The sequence below is a fragment of the Crocodylus porosus genome, unplaced genomic scaffold (assembly GCF_001723895.1).
Source record: "Crocodylus porosus isolate Cpor-Errol unplaced genomic scaffold, CroPor_comp1, whole genome shotgun sequence".
Taxonomy (NCBI): domain Eukaryota; kingdom Metazoa; phylum Chordata; order Crocodylia; family Crocodylidae; genus Crocodylus; species Crocodylus porosus.
The window spans coordinates 62237662-62259320 of NW_017728907.1; the positions used below are offsets into that span (position 1 = coordinate 62237662).

Sequence of the window (21659 nt, forward strand, 5' to 3'; positions counted from 1 at the left end):
ATAACAAGCCATTTTGTATTTGAAGATTTATCTCCCATCCTTTCCTTCTCCAGATTGAAGTGCCAGGTCTTCCACCTTTCCTTGTGTCATGTTTACTAGACCTCAATTAATTTTTGTTGCTCTCCTTAAAGAACATAATAAATGCCACAAAGTGTCATACCACAAGTCCATCTATCCCAGTAACCTGTACCTCAGTGACAGAGAATGGATCCCTAAGGGAAAAAGGTATTTATGCAGAACCTAGCCAAACTAATCTCTACTCTGCCTCTCTTCCCCTACAGCTTCCAAGGGCCGAGTCCTAAGCTGGAGGTTACACCATTATCAGATTTAATACCCTCTGGTGGACATTTCCTGCATAAATTTGGCCAAAATTAGCTTTTCCAAAACCTTGTGCCAATGAGTTCCACAAGTTAATCCTACCCTGTGTGAAAAATAAGAGGAAAAAAAACAAAAAACAAAAAACACTTTCTTTTGCTTATTTTAAATCTGCTAAGAGTCCTCTGGACTCCTTCCGGGTTTACAAACATTTTTTTCCAATGATTCCTTCAGCCAATGCAAGGCCTCGCAGGGAAAAGCATTAAGCTTTGCATAAAATCTTTCTGGACCACTGTATGGCAGCAGCATGTGGGAGGGGGAATTCAGACCATCCTCTTTGGATCAGGCCTTTCAGCAGAAATAGGGGCCATAGAAACCTTTTCCATACTGTAGATGTCCCTGTGGGGCAGAGGGGGGAGGCAGAGAAGTGAGCAGAAAGCACCAGGAGAGTGAGTGCTAATTAAAATCTAATTAAATTCATTGCCTTTGAGGGAGTTGTAGTGATACCTAAACAAAAAATTAATTACCAGTAATTAGCCACTTTCAACTTTGAGAGTACTTTGTGCACCATGAAGGCGGGATAGCGCGATAGATCTGACCTTTTTAATGAAGAAATATTACAAAGATTCAAATTGGCTGTCAGAAGGGACCTTGGAAGATCCAGGTCCAGCCCCCTGCACCAAGCAGGAAAGGCAACTGGGGGTTATCCTGTTCTTCCTGTTCAGAGCCGTGCACACTGGCTTATTTGAGAATTGCATGATTATACTGATGCCTCGTGCTATTTCCCCACTACATATGACTACATGCTTCTAAGGAAGTAAAATAACCAGATCTTTGGCTTTGCACTGTGCATCCATTCATCTCCAAAATAGATTTCTGCAAAATGGAAGTCTGTCAGTCACTCGCCTATGCCTTGTTGAACCAAGACAAGCTGTAGAGTATCCAAATCTTTGCAAGCTTCAGCCAGTCTTGACAGGTTATGAAGGACTTAAACTAGTAACATTTAAATGGATTATCAGAAGCACGTTCCATTGCAATAAAGGTTGCATATTCAGAATCTACTAATTGCGCTTTAACAGCTGGGGAAACAGCCAAAATATTGCACGCAAATCACTGGGACTTTGAAGGATTCATAGCGACTAATAAAGAGCATAGGGAACAGTTATGTCAGGGACTAATTAACCAGATTTCACCATCACGGGAGCAGGAGCTGGACGCAAGCCAAGCACAATCAATCCAAAGGCTCACGTTTGAGATCAGAGAGCTTTTACCTCGCGTCTTCCCAGTTAGAATACCGAGGCCAGTGTAAGGAGTACTCCACCTGCCTGTTCAGATGAGGCTGGACCAGGCCAGAGCAACAGTGCAAACACTACCATAGAATTTGCTTCGGATAGGCCAGTTAACTTTTAAAAGGCAACTAAAAGACAAATTGATTTTAAATCAATTGGAGAAGGAATGGGCCGTTGAACAGCAAGGTGGCATACTGGTTCAGCATGACAGTCGCACACAGGGAGCTGAGAGAAGGGCAGCCTGTACATCTGCAGCAGGCTTATACAATTCACGAGACACAAAGTGATAGGAAAATAGATGTTAGAAAGAGCAAGGGGATGGTTGCCAAGAGAGGCAGGGCACAGCAGAATTACTCAAACCAGGACTGGCAAAAGCCAAGAACATTTTGATCCTTTATTAAGATATTCTCCATACAGTTTAAAACGTTTATGCACATTGTTACCTTACATGCTGCTCACTAGTACCAGAAGCCTGAACACTGTGCTCCCAGCTTTCCCTAGGTGCTTAAGGGCCATTAGGGACATGGTAGCTAAGCAATCAGGTTGGTCATCGTCACTGACTTCAGCTTCCAATTGCACATTCAGCTGTGATTTTCTTGAAGTGTAGGCTCTGCAGATTGGAGATGGTTCCAATTTTCAAACTTACCTTGAGTGTATTCCTTCAGCCTTCTTTACTCAGCATTTACAATTGCAGTTTTCCTTCAAAGGCAGATAAACCAGACCCTTCAAATCAGTGGATCAGGCTTGTGACTAGTTGCATTGGAATAGCATTGAAAAAGCTGTAGTGTTTCTGCTGAAATACTTTTCTCCTCATTTCTTCATGAAGCCATCCCCAGCGAGCCTGTAGGTAAATCTGTATTCCTAAAGCAATGCTACAGAAGGCAAGTTTTCCCTTTTCAGTGAAGGAATATGCCATTAATCACATGAGACTGTGCTACATTAAAGCCATAGATTTTTTTCCAGAGATAAAAATGTAGTCCCTGCTTTCAGAGTAAAAAACTACATTAACTTGCAGGCCACAAGACAACCTTCCTTTGCTCATTTCCCTGGAGTACTTTTTATTCCAGGTGCAGCTATTGTCTTGTTCCGCAGAGGATCCATATAGTAATTTGTCTTAAAAATTCAAATGATAGATGACATTGTATCTGCTCTTAGCGTTGAAGATCTCAAGTGCCAGCCCAGTGGATTTTTCATGGCATACACAATTTCCCTACAGTCAAGTGACAAAAACAACAAATAAAACCAAGATTAGCTTTAGCAGAATACCATTGTGCCAGCTTAAATTTATGCGATCAAACTATAGTATTTTGACAGCAGAGGACAAAGAGGACAGTACATACGAACATGGAAAAGGGGGGGGGAGGGGAATATCAGGACAAGAATTTCAAGTCCATAGAATCCAGCCCGCAGCTGCATCCTATATCCCCAGACTTTGTATAAACGGATCTTGGAAGCCACATACCAGAAGTGCCTTTAAAAGCGCACTATGGAAGAACATTCTCTGCACTCACTACACTGGGGGGAAAGGAATGGACACATGCAAGCTCTGCGTACACCTTTCAGATAATTTTGTGATGATATTTAATAGAAAACTACTGAACTAGCTCTTAGAGACAAGTGCATTTTGAAAACTTTTAAAAAGGAAATTTCAGGCCAAAAATGGAAATGGATAAATGATAACATCTGAAAAGGGTTCATGGGGGGATTGCAAATAAGAGCATGATAATCTCTTTCAAACAGCACCACCCTTTCCTGGTCAGAGGATAAGATGCAACAGAAAGAAATGGATGTAAATTCTTTCATGCCACCGGAAGTGTGGCCATGCTACATCTCCTCAGTATCATTTTTAGTCTCAAGCATAAAAGGTAAAGTAACCCCAGCCAAGTTTCCTTTGTAGCTTCATATTTGTGAAGCAAAATTTAATAGCCTGGTTGGCAGTGCCTAGTTCTCAAATTTGAAAGCAAAACTGGTTTTGTTTTTAAATAGGTTTTGGTGTCAATCAGCACCATTCAGCAATAGGACAGAACAGCAGAGTCTTTTTCTGAACTAAACTGGGTTTGGTGCTTGTAAGCCTTATCTAGATTAACATAAATGCCAACTAGAAGCAGCAGCATTAAGCCCGAAACCCCGACACTAGAATTCTGTGCCTTGCAATAGTAACTTTCCACATAGGGTTGCCTGGTTTAGTAAAGTAGTACAAATCGCCTTAAGACAAGGCTGTAGTGAAACAAGCCAAGCACCTCAACAAGGGTCTCCTCTTAACATTTTGGCTAAATCCAGGAGTGTCAGCTGTTTGTTACACTCTAAGACTCTGCCTTCACAGTGGAGTGGTCAGATTCATTTTAGCCAGTACAAAGAACTGGTCAAGTGACAAATCTAGTCTCAATCTACTCTATCAATCTATTTTAGTAATAGAAGTGCTGCACTTTTCTGCAACTCGCAATCGGGCAATTCATTTAGCCACAAAATTAGATTGAGAAATTAATTCCACTCCCTCCTCCCACCATTTTGGGGGAGGAGGGGAAGGATTTTCCAGGCAAAAAAGGGTGAGGCATTCTGGAGAGAGCCCAACTAAGACATCTGGATCAACACATACTGCCCAACCAAAGCACACCATGCAGCTCCGCATCTGTCTCTGAAGCAAAAGCAAGTCACCTGTCCTTGCTGGGCAAGAGTAAAGCTGTTACCAAGTCATTTGGTGATTAAGCATTTGATTGCCTTTAAATTTAGGGCTGTAAAAAAATGGAAGTTTTGTTGCAAAGGCAGTTGTTCAGAGTAAAAGGAAGTGTGACAGAGTAGGAGAGTAAATTTGAGTCAGAACCTCCGCAAGTGTTCAGTACAAAAGCAAAGGCCCTTGAGGTAGAACTAAGGGCAAAAATAAGTCACTGTTCTGACTGGCCAGAAGCCCAACCAATCAAATCATTAAGCTTAGAAGTCTTCCTCAGCAGTAGAGAAAGCACCAAACTTTACCTCACTTTCACTGCAGAAAGATCCTCTGCTTTCCACACACATCAGCATTGACTGCGAGGAGTATTTCCTTGCACTACAAGTGCTGTCAAGTGTGCTGAGATCCTGACAAAGGATGTTACTTACCTTTACTGCCAAAGCATTTCACATTACTAATTTACAAAGCCCCTGCAGTAGAAACTGGCCACACCACAGAGATTGAGGAAATGCAACTACGAACATTTCAGGTACAGGTACATGATGTTTTTTCCAGGATTCATTATGCTATTACAATGACAGTCCGAGCTACTGAAAAGTGCAACAGCAAACAGAATTCCAAAGGAAAAGCTTGTACAAGTAAGAACGCCCCTCCCCCCCCCTTCAAAACAGAAAGTTACACTATGAAAGAATACCAGTCACTTCTGCACTGTTCCTGATGATGCTCCCCCCCAAGAACAAAGCTATTTGAATGCTGGAACTTTGTACGTTACCAGAGGGCCTGTCACAGATCAGGACATCTTTTTGCAGCAAAATGTTAGGTGGCATAGGAATAAAAAGATAGGAATAAATAGATTTTATAGCACTATCCCATTGTGGCAATTCACTTCTCTCTGCACATACGCTTTCTAGTACAAATACCGTAGGCAAGTCGCAAAACAATTCAAGGTTCACTTAACAGTTTCTCAAGGTGCAGCAATTCTCACTGTCCGATCCTCTTAAGATTTTCTTCTCGATTTGATGAGCCTGACCTAAGAACAATTTTTTTTATTATTATCGCTGAGGAATAGTGACACCTATTGTTACTCGCTATTCTGCGTGCAAGGTAAATTTCACACTTCAGCAAGCAATGCGATTTATGAAGTGCACTTGTCATTCAATATACTGCTCCCATTAACTCTGTAAATTTAGTTCAGTACTTCAACTAGTCCCATATCAAACACACACTCCCACCTTATTAAAGACTGAAATCATTGGAAAGAGTACTAGCATCAGCAAGAACAAAATCACCTTAACCTCATAACACACACAGTAACCATGATCCAGGATACTCAGGACCAAACTTATTTTACCCAATTTGTACATTGATCAATTTGCACAGAATGTACTTTATTATATTCAACAAGGAGTGGCCTTATGTTGAACTGTTCACAAAAGCAATGGTGTAGATCCAGCATGTTCCATATTTTACAGCAAACCTGAGATGTTAAAGAGAAACCTGCCAATAGTGAATGCATTTCAGGAAATGGACAGTTATGTTTTGCTGTCTTGCAGAGCTATGTCTTACAGAAAATAGAAGAGTTAAGCATATAGAGATTAAATGCTGAGGCCCCAAATCTCACATTTAAGAGGATAGGTCTATTTCAGAACTCAGGCCAGATGGTGTTTCAAAAGGTACTGAACACCTGCAAACTCGCTGTGTTTTCAGCCTGCAGAGGATACAAGTGAGAGTGCAGCAACTGAAAATGTGACCAACAGAACAAAAAACCACAACAGCAGCCACAGCTTTCCTATACGCCCATGGAGCTAAAAGAAAAAAAGAGCACATTATGATATGCTACAAACTCCAGCGATAGTTTGATGTACCTGAACCATAACAAGCTCTTGCAGGCCTAGCATTCAGCCTACATTAAAGGAGCAGTAAGTATCAAAACCATGGCCTTAGTGACATGAACTGGGAGGTCTCTGCTACTTTACAGCACGTGGAACTGGAAGGTTAGAGAAGAATGAAAATCTCCAAATCACGACATGGCCATGCCCCTGTTAGTCACTGACATTTGCATCAAAACAAGATAAAACACTTTAAAAGTTAATGGATTTAAACCTTTGTTATATAGACTTTATGAAGCTGTAGCCAGCCAGATCACTGGTGAGGCATTAGGGAATTGTAAATTATACTGAATGATGCACGAACAACCATGAATTCAAGGGGTCAGGGAAATAACAACCATCCCTAAGGATACTGTTTGCCCACCCTAGTAATTTACTGCACTGGTTCTAGGCCATACTGATAAGTAACTCATGCAAGCATCCTTCAGTCTTGTGGGTCCATTGATTTGTTTAGAAGTTAAAAAGGAAGTTGTTGCAAACAGTGGCCCAGACATCCAAGATCTGTTTCCATGGGCTGCATGGAACATCATATAGCCAACAAGTCTACACAATGCTGGCTAGGCACATCCCAGCCGAGTCAGCACCAGATGACAGCCACACACAAGCACACTAGGCAACTCCTGGCATTTGAGAGCAACAATCTAAAAAAAGCCATTTTAGTTGTCAGTGCATCTAGCATTAGCAACCTGGATTAGGTATCACTGCACTCAATACAGTTAATTCTAAAGTTAATCATAAAAAATGAAATTAAAAAATAAATCAATTAAGCAATTAATGTATTTTCTTCTTTGCTGCTATGCGTTTTACTAGCTCCTTCCATCTGAAAATTGCTTATGTCTTATTCAAGCTTGTTGTGACTTGTGTTATCCACCCCAAACTGACCCAGACTTAAGAGCTCTAAATATTTAACTCCATACTGTGGAAAAAAAACAATTCGGAAGAAATCAGAACTCTGTTCCCCATCTTAATTGCAATAGCAGGAGTACTGCCTGCCATCTTTAATGCAGAAACCAGCAAGGCTACCACCTCTCATCAGGGCCAGGAGAAATCAGGCAGTACATATTAAACAGACTCAGGAAGGAAATTATTTACCTGAATGGTAGGGCAGATCAAAACGTAGCTGCTCCAATCGCGACACTGTTCTTTTAATCATTTCAACATAAAATGTTAGCAAATGCTGAAGTATCAGCTTTGAGCACATATCCTGAATGTATTTAGTCAAAAAGTATGGGTATGCAAATAATCTCAATGGGCAAAAGGTATTATAAGACAGTATTTATAGTGATCTTTGAAATTAACAGGTGCAAACACCATATATCCACACAGATTTCTTTTTCTTTAATTTTCCTTGGAATAGGTCTCATTCTTTCCCATAAGGCCAACACTTGCATTTATTTCTCTCTGTTTTCCTATCAGGAGCAGTGTCAAAAAGATTGAAGATGAACTTTCATGCACAAATCTTTAAATAATTATATTTATAACCAATTCAAGTCATCTGCTTCCGCTCATGTGCCTCCAACACTAAAGATGCAACTTTTTCTGTCTTAACCCACCCTTTTTAAAAATGTTTTCAGATACAAGATCTAGTCCTGTGTCTGGCACGAACAGCAAGTAAAAGGACAGGAAATTACTGAAGCTAAAACTCACTAATAGGAAATACTGGAACTATTCAAGGGAAGAAGCCATTTTTTCAACACAAAGTCCATTGATAGCAGTGGGAGTGCCAGAGCATCACCACCACCACCACCAAAGGATTTAGAGCATTTGGGACAGATACTAAAAGAGGCGCTTTCATCTAAATGGATTCATGCTAAGATGTTTTCATGACATTTTTTAAAAAGAGCATGAAAATAAACCTTTATTTCAGTTAACACCCACCAATATTAGAGAGATGTTCACAGTTTTAGTTCTTGACACAAATGGACTGAAAGAGGCAAGTTTACATCCATCAGAACAACAGATGGACCAATTTTAAGTACAGGCTGTCTTGAAAACATGGGAAGTGTGATACTATGCAAGATATTGCTCTATATTCCAGTGTGGGAGAAATGGAAACACTAACGTCTACGACGAAGTCACATCACACTATTGGGACCCTAAAATGCTGGACTAAATGTAGGAGTAGCATGGTTTGTCTGGAAACAGCAGTGCGTTTGTGTAAAAGGAGGGAGCTATAGAACAGAAAGTTTTTCAGTCAGCATGGACCAAGATGAAGGTATCTATGTGGCTGCATAATCAAAATGTGCTCCCAACAGATCTCATAAGCCTTCACCGTACCTCTGGCGGGAAATGTGCCATGATAAAAGGGACAGGGAAGCAAAATTTCTGATAATTTACTACTTGGTGCCAGGCACGAGAACAGCCTAATGCCAGGCTCCTACATAAGACATAACTTAGTGTCAAGAGAACTGAACCAGGCGCCAGAAATGTTACCATTTCATTTGAAAACTTGCCGCCTCCTCTCTCAGCCCACTGTTTTTAAAACCGATAGGCGAGTGCATGAAGTGTCTCTAGTCCAATATTAACACTGGTTTACATCAACACGAAGTTTTTGTAGAAAACATTTCAGATAAAGCAAGCCAACTAAACATCACAATTAAGGAGTTTGCCATTTTCATATTCAAAGGTCTCCAATACTTTTTGCCTGTCCTGTACAGCTTTAAAAAAATAGGGCATTACCATCTGTTTTCTATCTACCTAGTTAAGAAACTACAAATGTGTAATAAGCTGCTTAGAGTGTAACATTAAATAAAATGAGAATCCTGTTTCTAGTCTCCTAGAATATGCTGCAGCCAAAAAATAAACCCTAAGAAATTATTTTTATTAGTCACTCTCTCAACTCCTTGTGTTTTTGGAAGTGGTAACGTTCCTGTTCACAGGGTTTAAAGTTAACCTATGAGAAATTTTACAGGTGTAAGTGAAGCTTCTTACAATCGCACCATGAAAAACATTCATTCGTCAGCTAGCAATCAGAGACCAAAAGGTGAAACACTAGAGCAAAAAATCCAGAATGAGATGGAGAACACGTGTTTTTGGTTATTACCCCATGCAGACTGCAGGTGTCACCTTTTGAAGCTTAGAACTTTCATGAGTCAAATATTTCTCCATCCCAACAAAGCAGTGCCCTTTGGTTTCTTCAGAACAAGGACTGCAGCTAATGGAATAGTGTTACAAATACACCAAAAACTGATGCATTTATAAAATCCACTGCACTGCTAGATGTAAAATAAGTAGACTACTAGAAATCTATGCCCTGCCCATTCCCCTTTCCCAACCCTGTGGAACAGGAAAAGTTATTCCTGTCTCCAGGATGCTTAAGGAATATTAAGTATTCAGACCAACTTTTACCAGCAAAACATCTAAAACTGCTGAAGGGAGGAAATACAGCTAAAGAAGGTAGAGTGAAAGGTGGGATATATCATTTTAAAAATTGTTTAAGGCCAATTATCCACACATCACTGCTGGATCAATACAAAGTTATCTGACTGAACCAATGTGCTTGGAATATTTTTCAAGTATTTGATATCCATTTTGAGTAAGGGTTTTGCATACACAAACTACCAAACAGATGAAAAAATGACTTTTTTCCAAGTTTGAAATTAAGTATTAAAATGAAATTAAAATATACCAGACGTTAGTATTCTACACAGTACTAACAATTTGCCAAATTAAGGTTTACATATCCCAAGTAACCATGGACTGATAAAAATCTGCTAAGCAGATATTAAAGGAAACAGAAAGTGTGCAATATTTAAAAACCAGTTTGTAGATCAGGGAAAATGTCTAAAATCCTGAATTAAAAAACACAAATGAAGTGAAAGCTTAACTGGTACACACTGTTCACACCTATATTTCAAGTTTGGAAACGCATATTTTCAAGCAGCAATACAAAAAAGTATCCATGAAGAATGCATAATCTCTGAAAAAATTATGAAAACATCCCTGCTACCATTACATTTCTAAATACAAAACTGACTACCATATTGTTGCTTCTGTGTAGCAAGAGAAGTTCATTTTCAAAACAGATAAAATTCAGTCTTTAGGTGTGAATGGCATGAATGACAGTCCCCTTTTAAATTTCTTAGTTGTTTAGGATCCTTAAGCATGCAAGCCTCGTAGAGGAGGGCCCAGTGATGGGTCAGGGTTGGCTTATGACATCCAGTTTAGGACAAAGCTGGGAAAGCCTCTGGGTCATCTACATCAGGAGCAGAAGCACTTGACTGAAAGAAAAACAGTACAGAAGTTACCTGGAGAGGCAAAGTTTGGAGTCTTTATAATTTTCATCTTTTTTTTTTTTTTGCTAGAAACTGTGTCAAGAACCGTGCCTACTTGCTAACCGACTCCTTAAAGTAAAACTGACTAGTCGATACAGACAAAGAGATAGCTGAAATGTTTTAAGAACGTTTTCCCCATGATAAATCACGCTGGTAGTCTATTTGGAGTTTTCCCACACTAACATTTTACTAATGCTATTCTAGTGATTTAAGTGATCCATTTTAGACATGTACCAACCATGGTCACACCCTTTAATGCATCTGCCAGCTTTCATAGCACTTGTACCTCTTGGGGAAGGGGGGTGTGCAGAAAAAGCTGTTAGTTCCTTGCTTGTAAAATAATTTGGTTGAACTCTAGTTGAAGATCAAACAGATTCACAGCTAATATACACTAAACTTAAAGATGCACTGAACCAACAAGATATAAGTCAAGCATATCTTTAACAAAACTCTATAAAACCTTAGTTACTGTGCCCGAGTAGTAATACAATGTCAGTCTGGAATGAAAGGGCTTCCGAATAATCTCGACTGCACGTGGGTGTGTGTCCACGTGTACACACAATAATACATGCAAAAAGGAGTGGTCATACACCAAAATGATAAAAAGCCTTGGAAGGCAAATCACACTAGGAGGCTGAAGGAGCTAGGCATGTTCAACAGGGGGGAAGGCAAGGACAGACATGGAAGCAATGTTCAAATACTTGCAGGGCTGCTATAAAAAGAAGAAAAAAAACCCTTGTCTCTAGTTGTAGAGTAGGACATGGACCAATGGTTTTAAAGTTGCAGCAAAGGAGGCTTACACTGGATAGCAGGAAAAGCTTCTTCACAGTGGGTGAATTACATATGCAATTAAAGGTAGAACAATGAACTCTGACACCAACTGTCATATTTGGGGGTCAGCCCAGGGCTCTGGGCATCAGGTGGCAGAGGGGCTAGCTGGGACATAAGAGGTGCTAAAGTGCAGGGGTAGGCAGCAGGCAGCCCCCGCACTTTAGCACCCCCATGCCCCAGCCAGCCCCGCATCATCCACATGTGCATTTCAATGCACACAAGTACTCCACTGTAAATTGTGACATTTTACTGCAGAGCTGCAGTAAACTGCAGTGAAGTGCACATATAGATGCACCCAGTTAGGACAATGAGAACTGACCATCACTGGAGCCGCTCAAGCAGAGGCTGGACAGCCATTGGTCAGGAACGATCTACGTGTAGCTACGCCTACCTTCTACTATGAATATTTTTCACGCTTCTGGGCTTTGCTGGTTGCTGCGTGGGATTGGGAGGAAATTCCCTACGCACTCTCTCCCTCTACATGTGTCAGCAGTATTTTTTGGCCTAAGCAGAGGCATGGATTGCTGGTTGCAGCCAAGGCTGGTGAGGGCCAATGTTCCCAAGACATAGTTGGGGTCAGAAACAAAAGTTTTACCCCATGGTCAGACTGGTATCCACTCTGTAGGAGGAGGCATGGCTGTCTTCTTGGGAGTCAATATACATATTCCCAGGAAGAGGGCCATGCCTCTGTGTGCGGTGGCTGCGTGCACATAACAGAGGTGCACCAATGTATCAGTTCAATATTGGATCAGTTATCAATATAAAGAAAGTTGGCTGCATCAGAAATCAGCCTGATGCAGCCAATAAATGCTTGTGTGCGCGTGCGCAGCCACAGCACTGCAAGCAGGCAGCGAGGAGCAAAACCTAGCAGCGTGTGAAGAGCTGTGTGCAGCTAGTAAGCCTGATGTGGTAGAAGGGGGAGGTGTGGAGGGAGGGGGTGCAGATTAATGCCCCACAGTGAGGGAGGAGGGCAGGCACGCACTGCCCAGTTGGGAATGGAGCCACAACTTGGGGAAGAAGGCTCCTGCCGCTACTTGCACCCCAGAAGGGCACAGAAGAAGGCTTGTGCCCCCGGATCTGCATGGGGTGGGGTGGATGGGCTGCAGCTGCAGGCTGGAGCTGGGCTCTTCTTGGTGGGGACTGGGTTTGGGGTGTGGCTGCAGCCTCTTCCATAGCCCCATTTCACCATGGCCCTGATTCCAGTGCCGCCGCACACCTGTCACATCCCCAACTTTTCCTCCACACTATGGATGGAGGAGGATTATTCACACTATGGATGGAGGAGGATTATTGAACTGGGGCTGCACTGGGAGCAGGGCAACAGTGAAATCTGAGGTGGCTGCAGCCCCCTTCCCCAAGCCCAGCCCCCAATGAGAAAAGCCTGGCAGGTGCCCCCTCCCTCACTGTGAGGGGTATTGAGCTGCACCTCCCCGTGCCTCTTCTCTCCCCCCTCCCCTTCCACCACAAGCAACTTACCAGCAGTACATAACTGTATCGGAAATTGGATTGGTATCAGCCAATATGCCTCCTTAAAAATGCTCTATCGGTACTGGCCCCTCAAAATCTCTACTGGTGCACCCCTATATATTAACCCTTATAAAAGAAGGATGTGGGCCTCCTAGGTCCCCCTGCTTTACACGTGGCAGGCTGGGGTAGGTCTTGTGTTGTGTCAGGGTTGACCACATTAATTTTACTGAGGTTAGACAATGGATTTGTATAGGATGGTCTGGATAGGGATGATCCCGCCTCAGGTATGGACGGGGCTGTTTTAAAAGACCTCTCTCAAGGTCCCTTCTAGCCCTACCTCTTTATGACTATAACCAAAAAAGGAAAAAAGGTCCATTTGTAGCACTCCAATCACTTATTCAGCAATATGGAACCTAACATTCAAAGAATTAGAAATGTAACTGCTAACAATTAAGGAACTCCAAACCAACAGAAACAGCAGAAATCCCAACACACAAATACAGGAGAGGCAGGAAAAGCCTCATCAGAGCTCCTGGCTCTCGCACTCAAAAAGGAGTTACAGTATAGCAGTTAGGTGCCAAACACTACTATAACAAAGACCTCTGTCCCTCCCCTACTTGCACTCTACCAAAACTAAAACACAGAAACTATTAAAACCCAATCCATTGAAAAAATGCCCCCAAATACATACATACTCCCACCCTACCTTCGTCTGATAGCCCTATGCAAAGGGAAAATAAATGCTATTTAGTAGAAATCACCAACCTGGCTGGGTGCATGGATCACGTCAAACTCCTTAACCAACTGGAAGAAAACACACAGAGTCAACACAAAATAGCTGCATATCTGAAAGCCTTTAACAGAACTATCAGGAGGTAACTTTAGTAGTACTTTTAGGTGAGCATGCGAAAGTCTCAATTTATGGCCTCTAAACTTTAACATATTTTGACAAGAAAAATGTCCGTCTTCTAGATATCTGAGTCTAACACAGGGAGTACAACCACAAACTGGGAGCCCATTCCTTTACAAAAGGGACAGCATAAAACTACTTAAACTAGAGATGAGAACTTATTTCTAGGCATTCTGTGCAACTGCCAAAGACAGATTATGATACATTAAATTATGAACAAAAAAGAAAAAAGATACTAAAGCACTCCAGAGTCCTAGCTGGAACGCTTTGTACTTGAAACTTTAAGGGGATAAAAACTATACAGTATTTGTATCCTACAAACACTTAAGAATGGTTTGTTACTTGGTAAACTGACTCCCCCCACCCTCTCCAGGGAGAAAACAAAAAGAAAGAGACTGGCTAATAAACACACTCTGAAGATAGTACACTCATATGATAACAATTTCAAAAAAAGGCAGAGTTCTCTTGAAAAGCTTGATTATTAATCCAACCTCAAAGTATTTAAGAGTTCCAAACTGTCCTGCTACAGAAAACGTGTCCTTTGTAAATAATCATTTACCTTGTCAGTTCTGCTTCCACGATTGGACCTTCCACCACGTCCCCGGCCACCTCTACCACCTCTGCCACCACGTCCGGGGCGACCAAGGTCTCCAAAATTGATCTCCAGCTGGGATGTGATATCATTTGCTGGTTTACGGAAGTGATGATCAATTACAGAGTCTTCAGCATGAGCCTGAATTCAAAAATGAAGCTATCCATAATCAAGCAATAATTTAAAAAAAAATAATACTTAAAAAACCCCCCCCACCACTATTCAGAATAATTCTTACTAACACACACTTACAGTACCTGCTTAAATGGAAATACCAAGTATGGTATGGATTCAACCCAAAGATCAAGAAACCAAGAGTTTCTTTTCCTAGTGAAAAATACCACAACTTTTAAAGACTGCAGAAACTCTGCAACATACAAGCTAATACAGCAATGTTAACATTCTCTGAACCAAGTTTAAACTGAACACTATTTAATCCTAGGAATAAGAGGATTTAAGGTCTGAATCAAATATTGTATTTTCTCACATGCAACAGGGCACTCCCCTCCCCGCCCACAAAAGCTGCTGGAAGTTGTACTATGTGGTGTAAGTGAGGAAATACGATAAGGGTAGTTTCTGCCAGGATAAAGCGAGGGTGCAGATAAAAGTACAGCTCCCAGCTGTAACTCAGAACCGTTTCTGCAAAGCGTTCTGAGACCCCAGACCAAACAGAAGTTCCCCTTCCCACTGGAACCAACAGTGAACCTAGCTGCCAGCTGGGAGCCTGCAGCCAGATTCCCGTAACAGCCAGGGCTCTCGGCCAGTGCTGTTGTTTTCAGAAGGGGGGGGAGGCGGGAAAGCAGCACGGGGAGCTTGTTCTTGGGGCTCCTCAGCTGGTGCTGAAGGGTGGGGTGGGTGAACTAGAGCACCCCCCCTCCCCAGGTGAGGGGCTCAGATACACCCCCCCAGCTGAATTCAGCAGCACACTGTGAGAAAGTACATTTCATTTAAAAGACAAGCAAGTAATTTTCTAGCGTCCTTGTCAATTCCTAGCAGTTATTCTTTTCCACGTATTTAGTACTTGACTTTAAAATTTGTTTGCACAGTCCCTTTATGCCTTCTCCATTTCATAACCCCCAAGGCAAGGAAGACTGACTGTGCTGGACCACCCACAAAAAGATACTTTATTAGGTTATGCAAACTATACTGCCATTATAATAGCAACAAGCAGCTCCTACATCATGCTTAAATACAGAACCAACTGGCATATGAATTGAAAAATATAACAGGACCCTACCAACTGAAAAAACACACTAGGAATTTATTTCCAAGTTAAAGTTCCAGAAGGCTCCAGATACTTTAGGTATTTGGAATTTGATAAAATGTTTAGGAAACCCTAGCTCCTAGTACAGAAGTCAGTAAGGTTAGAGGTATTAATGGAAATCATCTGTATATAAAACATATACACCCGCTATGTACATAAAAGTTACTAGACATTAAAAATGCAGTGAGAGAACAGAGAGAAGGAAAAAAAAAAAAAAGACGTGCCTGTTCTGCATACCTCATCTATACTTAAATGACTATAAACTATAATAAATCAAGAATTAAAAACTCTGCCCTTATTGTGACAATTATCAGCGTATTATATTAAAATAGTTTAATCTCAAGGAGAATCTTCTCTTTTAGCTAAAAATAAGAATCAAATGTTTGTTCATTTCACACCAAGTATGCCCTGAATTTCTCACAGCAGCAAACAATACACCATTACAACTTGAGCAACTACAGATACCCATGAAAAAGTAATCCTATTTATTTAACTGTGGTAGTACTTAAAAACTCTAAATATCTAAGTCTCATTGTCCTTGATCTATGAAAGCAGGCAAAAAGATACTGCGCTCCTATTCTGAAAAAACTTAAATCGTACAGAAGGAATAAAATGAAAGCTGAAGGGAAAGGGAAGAGACAAACAATATATAATTATTGTACAATATGACACACAAAGGCTGATTATTCTAAACAGTTTGTTCACTCTTACAGGAATAGTTTATAAAGCATCAACAATATTCAGAAGTTTGCTGACTAGTCATTATCAGTTGACGATTTCATGTAGGTATCATAGCAAAAATGGTCTTGAAGACTGTGAAAGAGAACTTTATGGACTAGCTAAAGTAGATGGGCCCCAAGGTATAAGACGAGATATGAAATAAGAGGGGAGCGATTTATGGAAGCAAGCAGTTATGGTGAGAACAACTTTAAACTTAATCATCTGGGAAACAAATATACTATTTTATGAAGTAGTCATACATGATACACAGCTAGACAAGAGGCATAGACAGAAGAGCTCCAGCAGGCATCTACTCAGATGCTCTACTTCATTATATATAGAATGAAGTAGGGCATCTGATCGAGATCTTTATATTTTATTGATATTTATATATGAAATATAAAGATCTTCATTCAAGAATTACCCAATTAATGAGATTACATTAAATGCAAGTTATCACTAATCACATACGTAAAGGGTCAGTACCTCATTCGATTCCAGCAGACTCCCCTGCATTTCTGTCATCGCCTTTGTCTGATGAAAGTCGTGTGTCCATGCCAAAGAGACAAAAGGAACAAAAGGAAGAAAACAAAAAAGAAGAAGTGAGACTCAGCTACATACAGAAACAGTTAATGTCATGTGAACTTGCTGGATGCAAATGCCAGTGAGTACATGAAGGAGCAGGAGAATGAGATCAATGGCTATGCGAGCATCCAGGAAGACAACGGGATGGTGAATAACTGCAGGTTTGAGTAAAGCATCTTGATTCAACCATAAGCAAACTAAAAGTTATGCTGCAAGTCTCACAAAGGAACATAGATATATGAATTTGTCACTCATGCTCCAATACCTCTGCAACAAGTATGGAATAAGACCCTAGGACATGCAGGTTAATTTTTGAAAACTGCTCAAGATAAGTATCTGTACAGAGCTTGGATCTTAAGCACCATCCCCTAACTGCAAGGTTAACATAACCCTGAGTGTATGAACTAGCATTTTTTTTATATGACGGGCAATATAAAAGCTAAAAAAGGGAAGCTTACAGGCTTTAAATATTTTCAAAGGAGATAAGTCATTTTTAACAGGTCTCTCATCATAACGTGACAGACAACAAAAGAAAAGAAACCCAAGAAACTGCTTAAGACATGTGACAACACGCTTTTTTAAATACCACTTAAAATCATTAAAACCTCAAAACATAAAGAACTTTTCACAATGCTACCCACATTTGGGTTTTGGTCCCCACCTCCAAGTGCTGTTACAACAATTTGGATGTTCAACTCAGTAATCATTTTTCTTGTGCAGTTTAAGATTTGCTTTACAATACAATACAATTCAGCTTAAGACTTCTGTGGAAAAAGGTCTCAGACTAGATCACAGTTGCCAAAATTCAATAGATTGCTACCAATTTTAAAAAGGTGCAATCTAAATTTTGCTGACCAATTATATTTTTCTCTTTCCTTCTCCTCTTGTTCTGCATGTTCAAGAAAACAGCTCAGGTAGTCAGCCACCAACTCATTAGAAAAGCCAAAAAAAAAAAAAAGCTGGCATGAGAAACATTTCTTTTGAAGGACTGAAGGACTAAGGAGATGTACAGGACTGAACCAACATCTTCTCTATTCTTAGAAAATCCCTGGGTACTTGTGCTTCCCACAACATACTCTTCTCATCCCTTCAGAGCTACGTTGAAGTAAGTGACTGCCCATGTAAGTGACTGCCCATTCAACCTGATTTCCAAGATAAGCAGGTAGGATACATTTTGATAATTCATTCACAATAGTCTTATTAAAAGGACCTGGAAGGAAGCCTAGAACTTAGATAAACCAAACTACTGTTGTAAGAGAACCACTGTTTGACTACTATTGATCAGAAAGAGGTATGCACTAGTGGTCTACATGCAATTATTCCATTCCACTAAGCATTTGTTTCATTGTTGACAAGAAGGTATAAGAAGCCAAAAGGAGCAGGAACAGTTATTACTGTTTTAACATGTAGATTATGGTACTTGCTCAACTGGCTGGTAGAGAGCTCATGCTAATGCCACTCTGGATTTTCAAATTACAGGAAGCTCTTGTGGAGCACTAGCCAACAACGTTTGGCATTCTCCACAAAAAACAGGCAAGGGTGTGGAAGAGACTTATGCAACTGAAATAGTGTCCAGACAGGTTATTTTAACAGTTGCCCTCTTTCCTAAACTAGAAAGGAAAAGCCAAATTCAAGTCACATCAACAGTTGTACAAGCTCACTTAGTTTGAAAAGACTCAGTTATTAAAAGGGGATACTCATTCCTTAGTCACTGACATGATGACTGTAAATTAAGGGCCATTTTAAACAGAAGAATCTAAAAGTTATGGCCATTTGTCTTGGGAGGACAAGATTATTTGCATCTCTATCTCCATTACTGAATCATTTTAATTCACTTAACTCACCTTTGAGAAAAGAAATTTGCACTAATTAAGATAAGACACAAATATACATCTTCCCATCTGCAGATAAATGACTCTGAAGTACTGCTGTACTATTAATGAACTATTTTTATAGTTTAGATATGGCAAAAACATTAAAGCTTCTCTGCCTTTGCAGGTAACAAAACATGGCTTGGGAGTCTCCAAAACGGCTGCAAGCGAAGAGTTAGAGATCATAAAACATAATAAGATTGCTTACATACGCACAAGCCTCTACAAAAAGGTAAATAAAAATTAAGTTTGGGTTTTTCCAGATTTCTTCTCCACTCACTAGCTCAGGTAGGATAAAGATCTAGGCAGACTGCTTCTGGATAGGAAAGAGCTAACCAGAGAGTGAGCATGGATAAAACAAGCAAGAACAGGTTTTACTGTAGAAGCCAACACACCCAGGAAGTAATCCAAGTGTAAATTTTGAGAAAGTCAATAAATCCAAAATTAAACACAGCATTCCCTCCATTGACTATAAATAACTATAAACCGTACAACTCAACACTACCTAAAGCGTAACTTTGTTACTTCTGTGCTCCCTTTTTGTTAATAAATTCTTAATTTAAATGTATAAGCTAAATTATGCAATATATATGCTTACACTGACAGAAACATCCTCATGAAATACTAAATCCCTCTAGTTTCTTTAAAATTGTGACTGTATTTTACAAAAAGGGCAAAATTTCATAGAAAATAAAGTTTTATTTTCAATATGGCTGCTCCATACAGCCACGTAATTTAAAAGTAAGCTTCAGACATTCATCACCTTAAGTAAATGGAAGCTTGTAAACATAAAGGATACATAAGAACCAAGAATTTATACAGTCACAAGCACAGTATTAACAGAACACCCAAGTCTTCTATAAATGAAGATACTAAGCCACGGGTCTGGGAAATGCGGGGGGTTAGAGGGGTAAGCTTTGCCTAAAAGAGTTCTACATAAAATAGAAGAAAATATTTGCTAAGAGTGAAAGCAGTTTAATTAAAAAGAGGAGAAAAAAAATGTACCCAACAAAAAGATTAAAAGTAGATTCTATAAACAGTTACTGGACAACATAGGTTATTTTTAAATGGAAGAAAGCAGAGAAGCTAAGACTCGTCACAAAATAATTCTTAATGCAGTTAACTTTGAAACTTTCTTAATGTTATGTGAAGCCATTTTAAACTACCGATTAGGCTGCTTTAAAAAACAGCATTTGCTCCCCTTACCTGGAAATTAAAGGAACTTGACTCTGAACCTCTTAATACCAGAGTACCCAAGGACTGATTATTTACTAAACTGTATGTGGATTAGAGAGTGATTCTAGAATTTAAGATTTCCCTAGTTCTGGTTCATAACTATTACAATGCTAAACATTACAAAATACATTTATATATGGTTTGTCCATTTTTAAAGGTGCTCTAGCAATACAGAGCCCATAAAATATCTAGACGTGTACACTATGAAATCAACTCATCAATTAACTTTAAAAAGGTTTTCAGGCTTGGACAGTTAGCTTCCCACATTACTGCAGAATCTACTGCACAAGCCCAAGCACTAAATGCTACCTGTGAGCACAACAGTAATAATACTGTGTTGCTGCTAATTTCAGGGTTTATCAAGTGGCTTTAAGTTTCTCAACTATTTAAAACTTACATGTTGCAAAGCGATGTTTAACTTTAAGCAAAAGAGATAAGTTTTCTTGTCTATTAAAACTGCAGTAGCTTCCCAGATTTTTTTGTTCTCAACTCTATCAAAAAAAACCTGTATCCATTAGGCTGGAGGGAGAGATGGCTCAATAATCGCAACCAATCATATTTAGCATCTTCTTATTTATGTTGCTTTCAACTTTTAGCATTCGTTAACAAAGCATCCTGTTATTTTTTTTAGACAGCAGTTTTACTGACAGTCCTGGCACCCCAAGGAGTAAAATCTGTAAAGTCAGAACAGTACTTATATATTTGAACAATAAGATCTGGATACTCTTGAATACCATTAAATGTTACTTTACCTCCTCACTCTTTGACTTATGGAGAACAAATCCTTTTTTCCATTGCCCATCAGCACCCTCATTTGGTTTACGGATGTTGAACTCAACCTTTGCACGATCCTTACTTTGAATAGCTTTCCATTCATCCAGGGTCATTTCTTTAGGACCTTCTTCCTTAACCTCTTCAACCTCATTCTCTCTGTAATGAGTTCATTTATATTATAATTACTGACTTTAGATTTCTATTCATTCATATTTTAAAGACCTGCGTGTAGCAAATTCAAAAGCAGTGTAGTGACAGAACAGAACTCTGTATGCGACACTTTGTAATACTTATTAGACCCATTAAGTCTGTAAAGAATGCTGCCCTACAGAAAGCACGTTGCCGCTCAGATTCTTAATAATTAAGAAAAAGAAGTCTCTTCTAACCAATGAAGACCGGGCAAAAGAACAGCAGAACAAGCTGCCTTAGAGGAACCACATGGGAACACAGCACTGTAAATCAGTCAAAAGTAGTTAGCTTAAAAGTTCTCCGACACCTCATTAAGGCCTCTACAAACATTAGATCAGGGGCAGGCAATTATTTTGGACGGAGGGCTGCATGGGTAGCCTCACCCCACCCCATAATGTGCCCTGACCCGTGGCCGTCATTTTGTGCCAGAAGTCCCACCCCCTAACCCCTGACCTTTGCCACCAGAAGTGCCTCCCTCCCCTTGCCCCCTGGAAGTAATCCTTTCAGCAAGGGGTTTTGCCGCCTCAGAACCAGAAAAATACCAAATTATATTCTAAAAGAAAACATCTACAATATTCACTGATTTAAAAAAAATATTTTTGTCCTGATTTATATAAATTTGTATAGCATACACAGGTGATTGCACAATAGCTTAAAATGAAGTCCTGCTCTTGTATGTAGTGGGGGGTGGGTGCATCTGTGGGGGTGGGTATGGGACTTGTGGTGAGCAGAAGGTGGCTGGAGTGTGTGAAGGGGTGTAGATGCTTGTGTATGGTGGGGTGTACTTG

The 21659-nt window shown here is 40.1% G+C and overlaps 1 protein-coding gene across 1 annotated transcript in view; it reads right to left on the bottom strand.

Annotated features, from left to right (window-relative positions):
* Positions 1-9233: 9233 nt before the first annotated feature.
* SERBP1 (SERPINE1 mRNA binding protein 1) overlaps positions 9234-21659 on the bottom strand; it is a 30883-nt gene continuing 18457 nt past the window's right edge. Inside the window, 5 exon segments of the mRNA XM_019531599.1 lie at positions 9234-10378; positions 13496-13534; positions 14200-14373; positions 16703-16750; positions 20661-20838. Of these exon segments, the coding sequence (XP_019387144.1) occupies positions 10322-10378; positions 13496-13534; positions 14200-14373; positions 16703-16750; positions 20661-20838 (496 nt within the window). The 3' untranslated portion in view covers positions 9234-10321.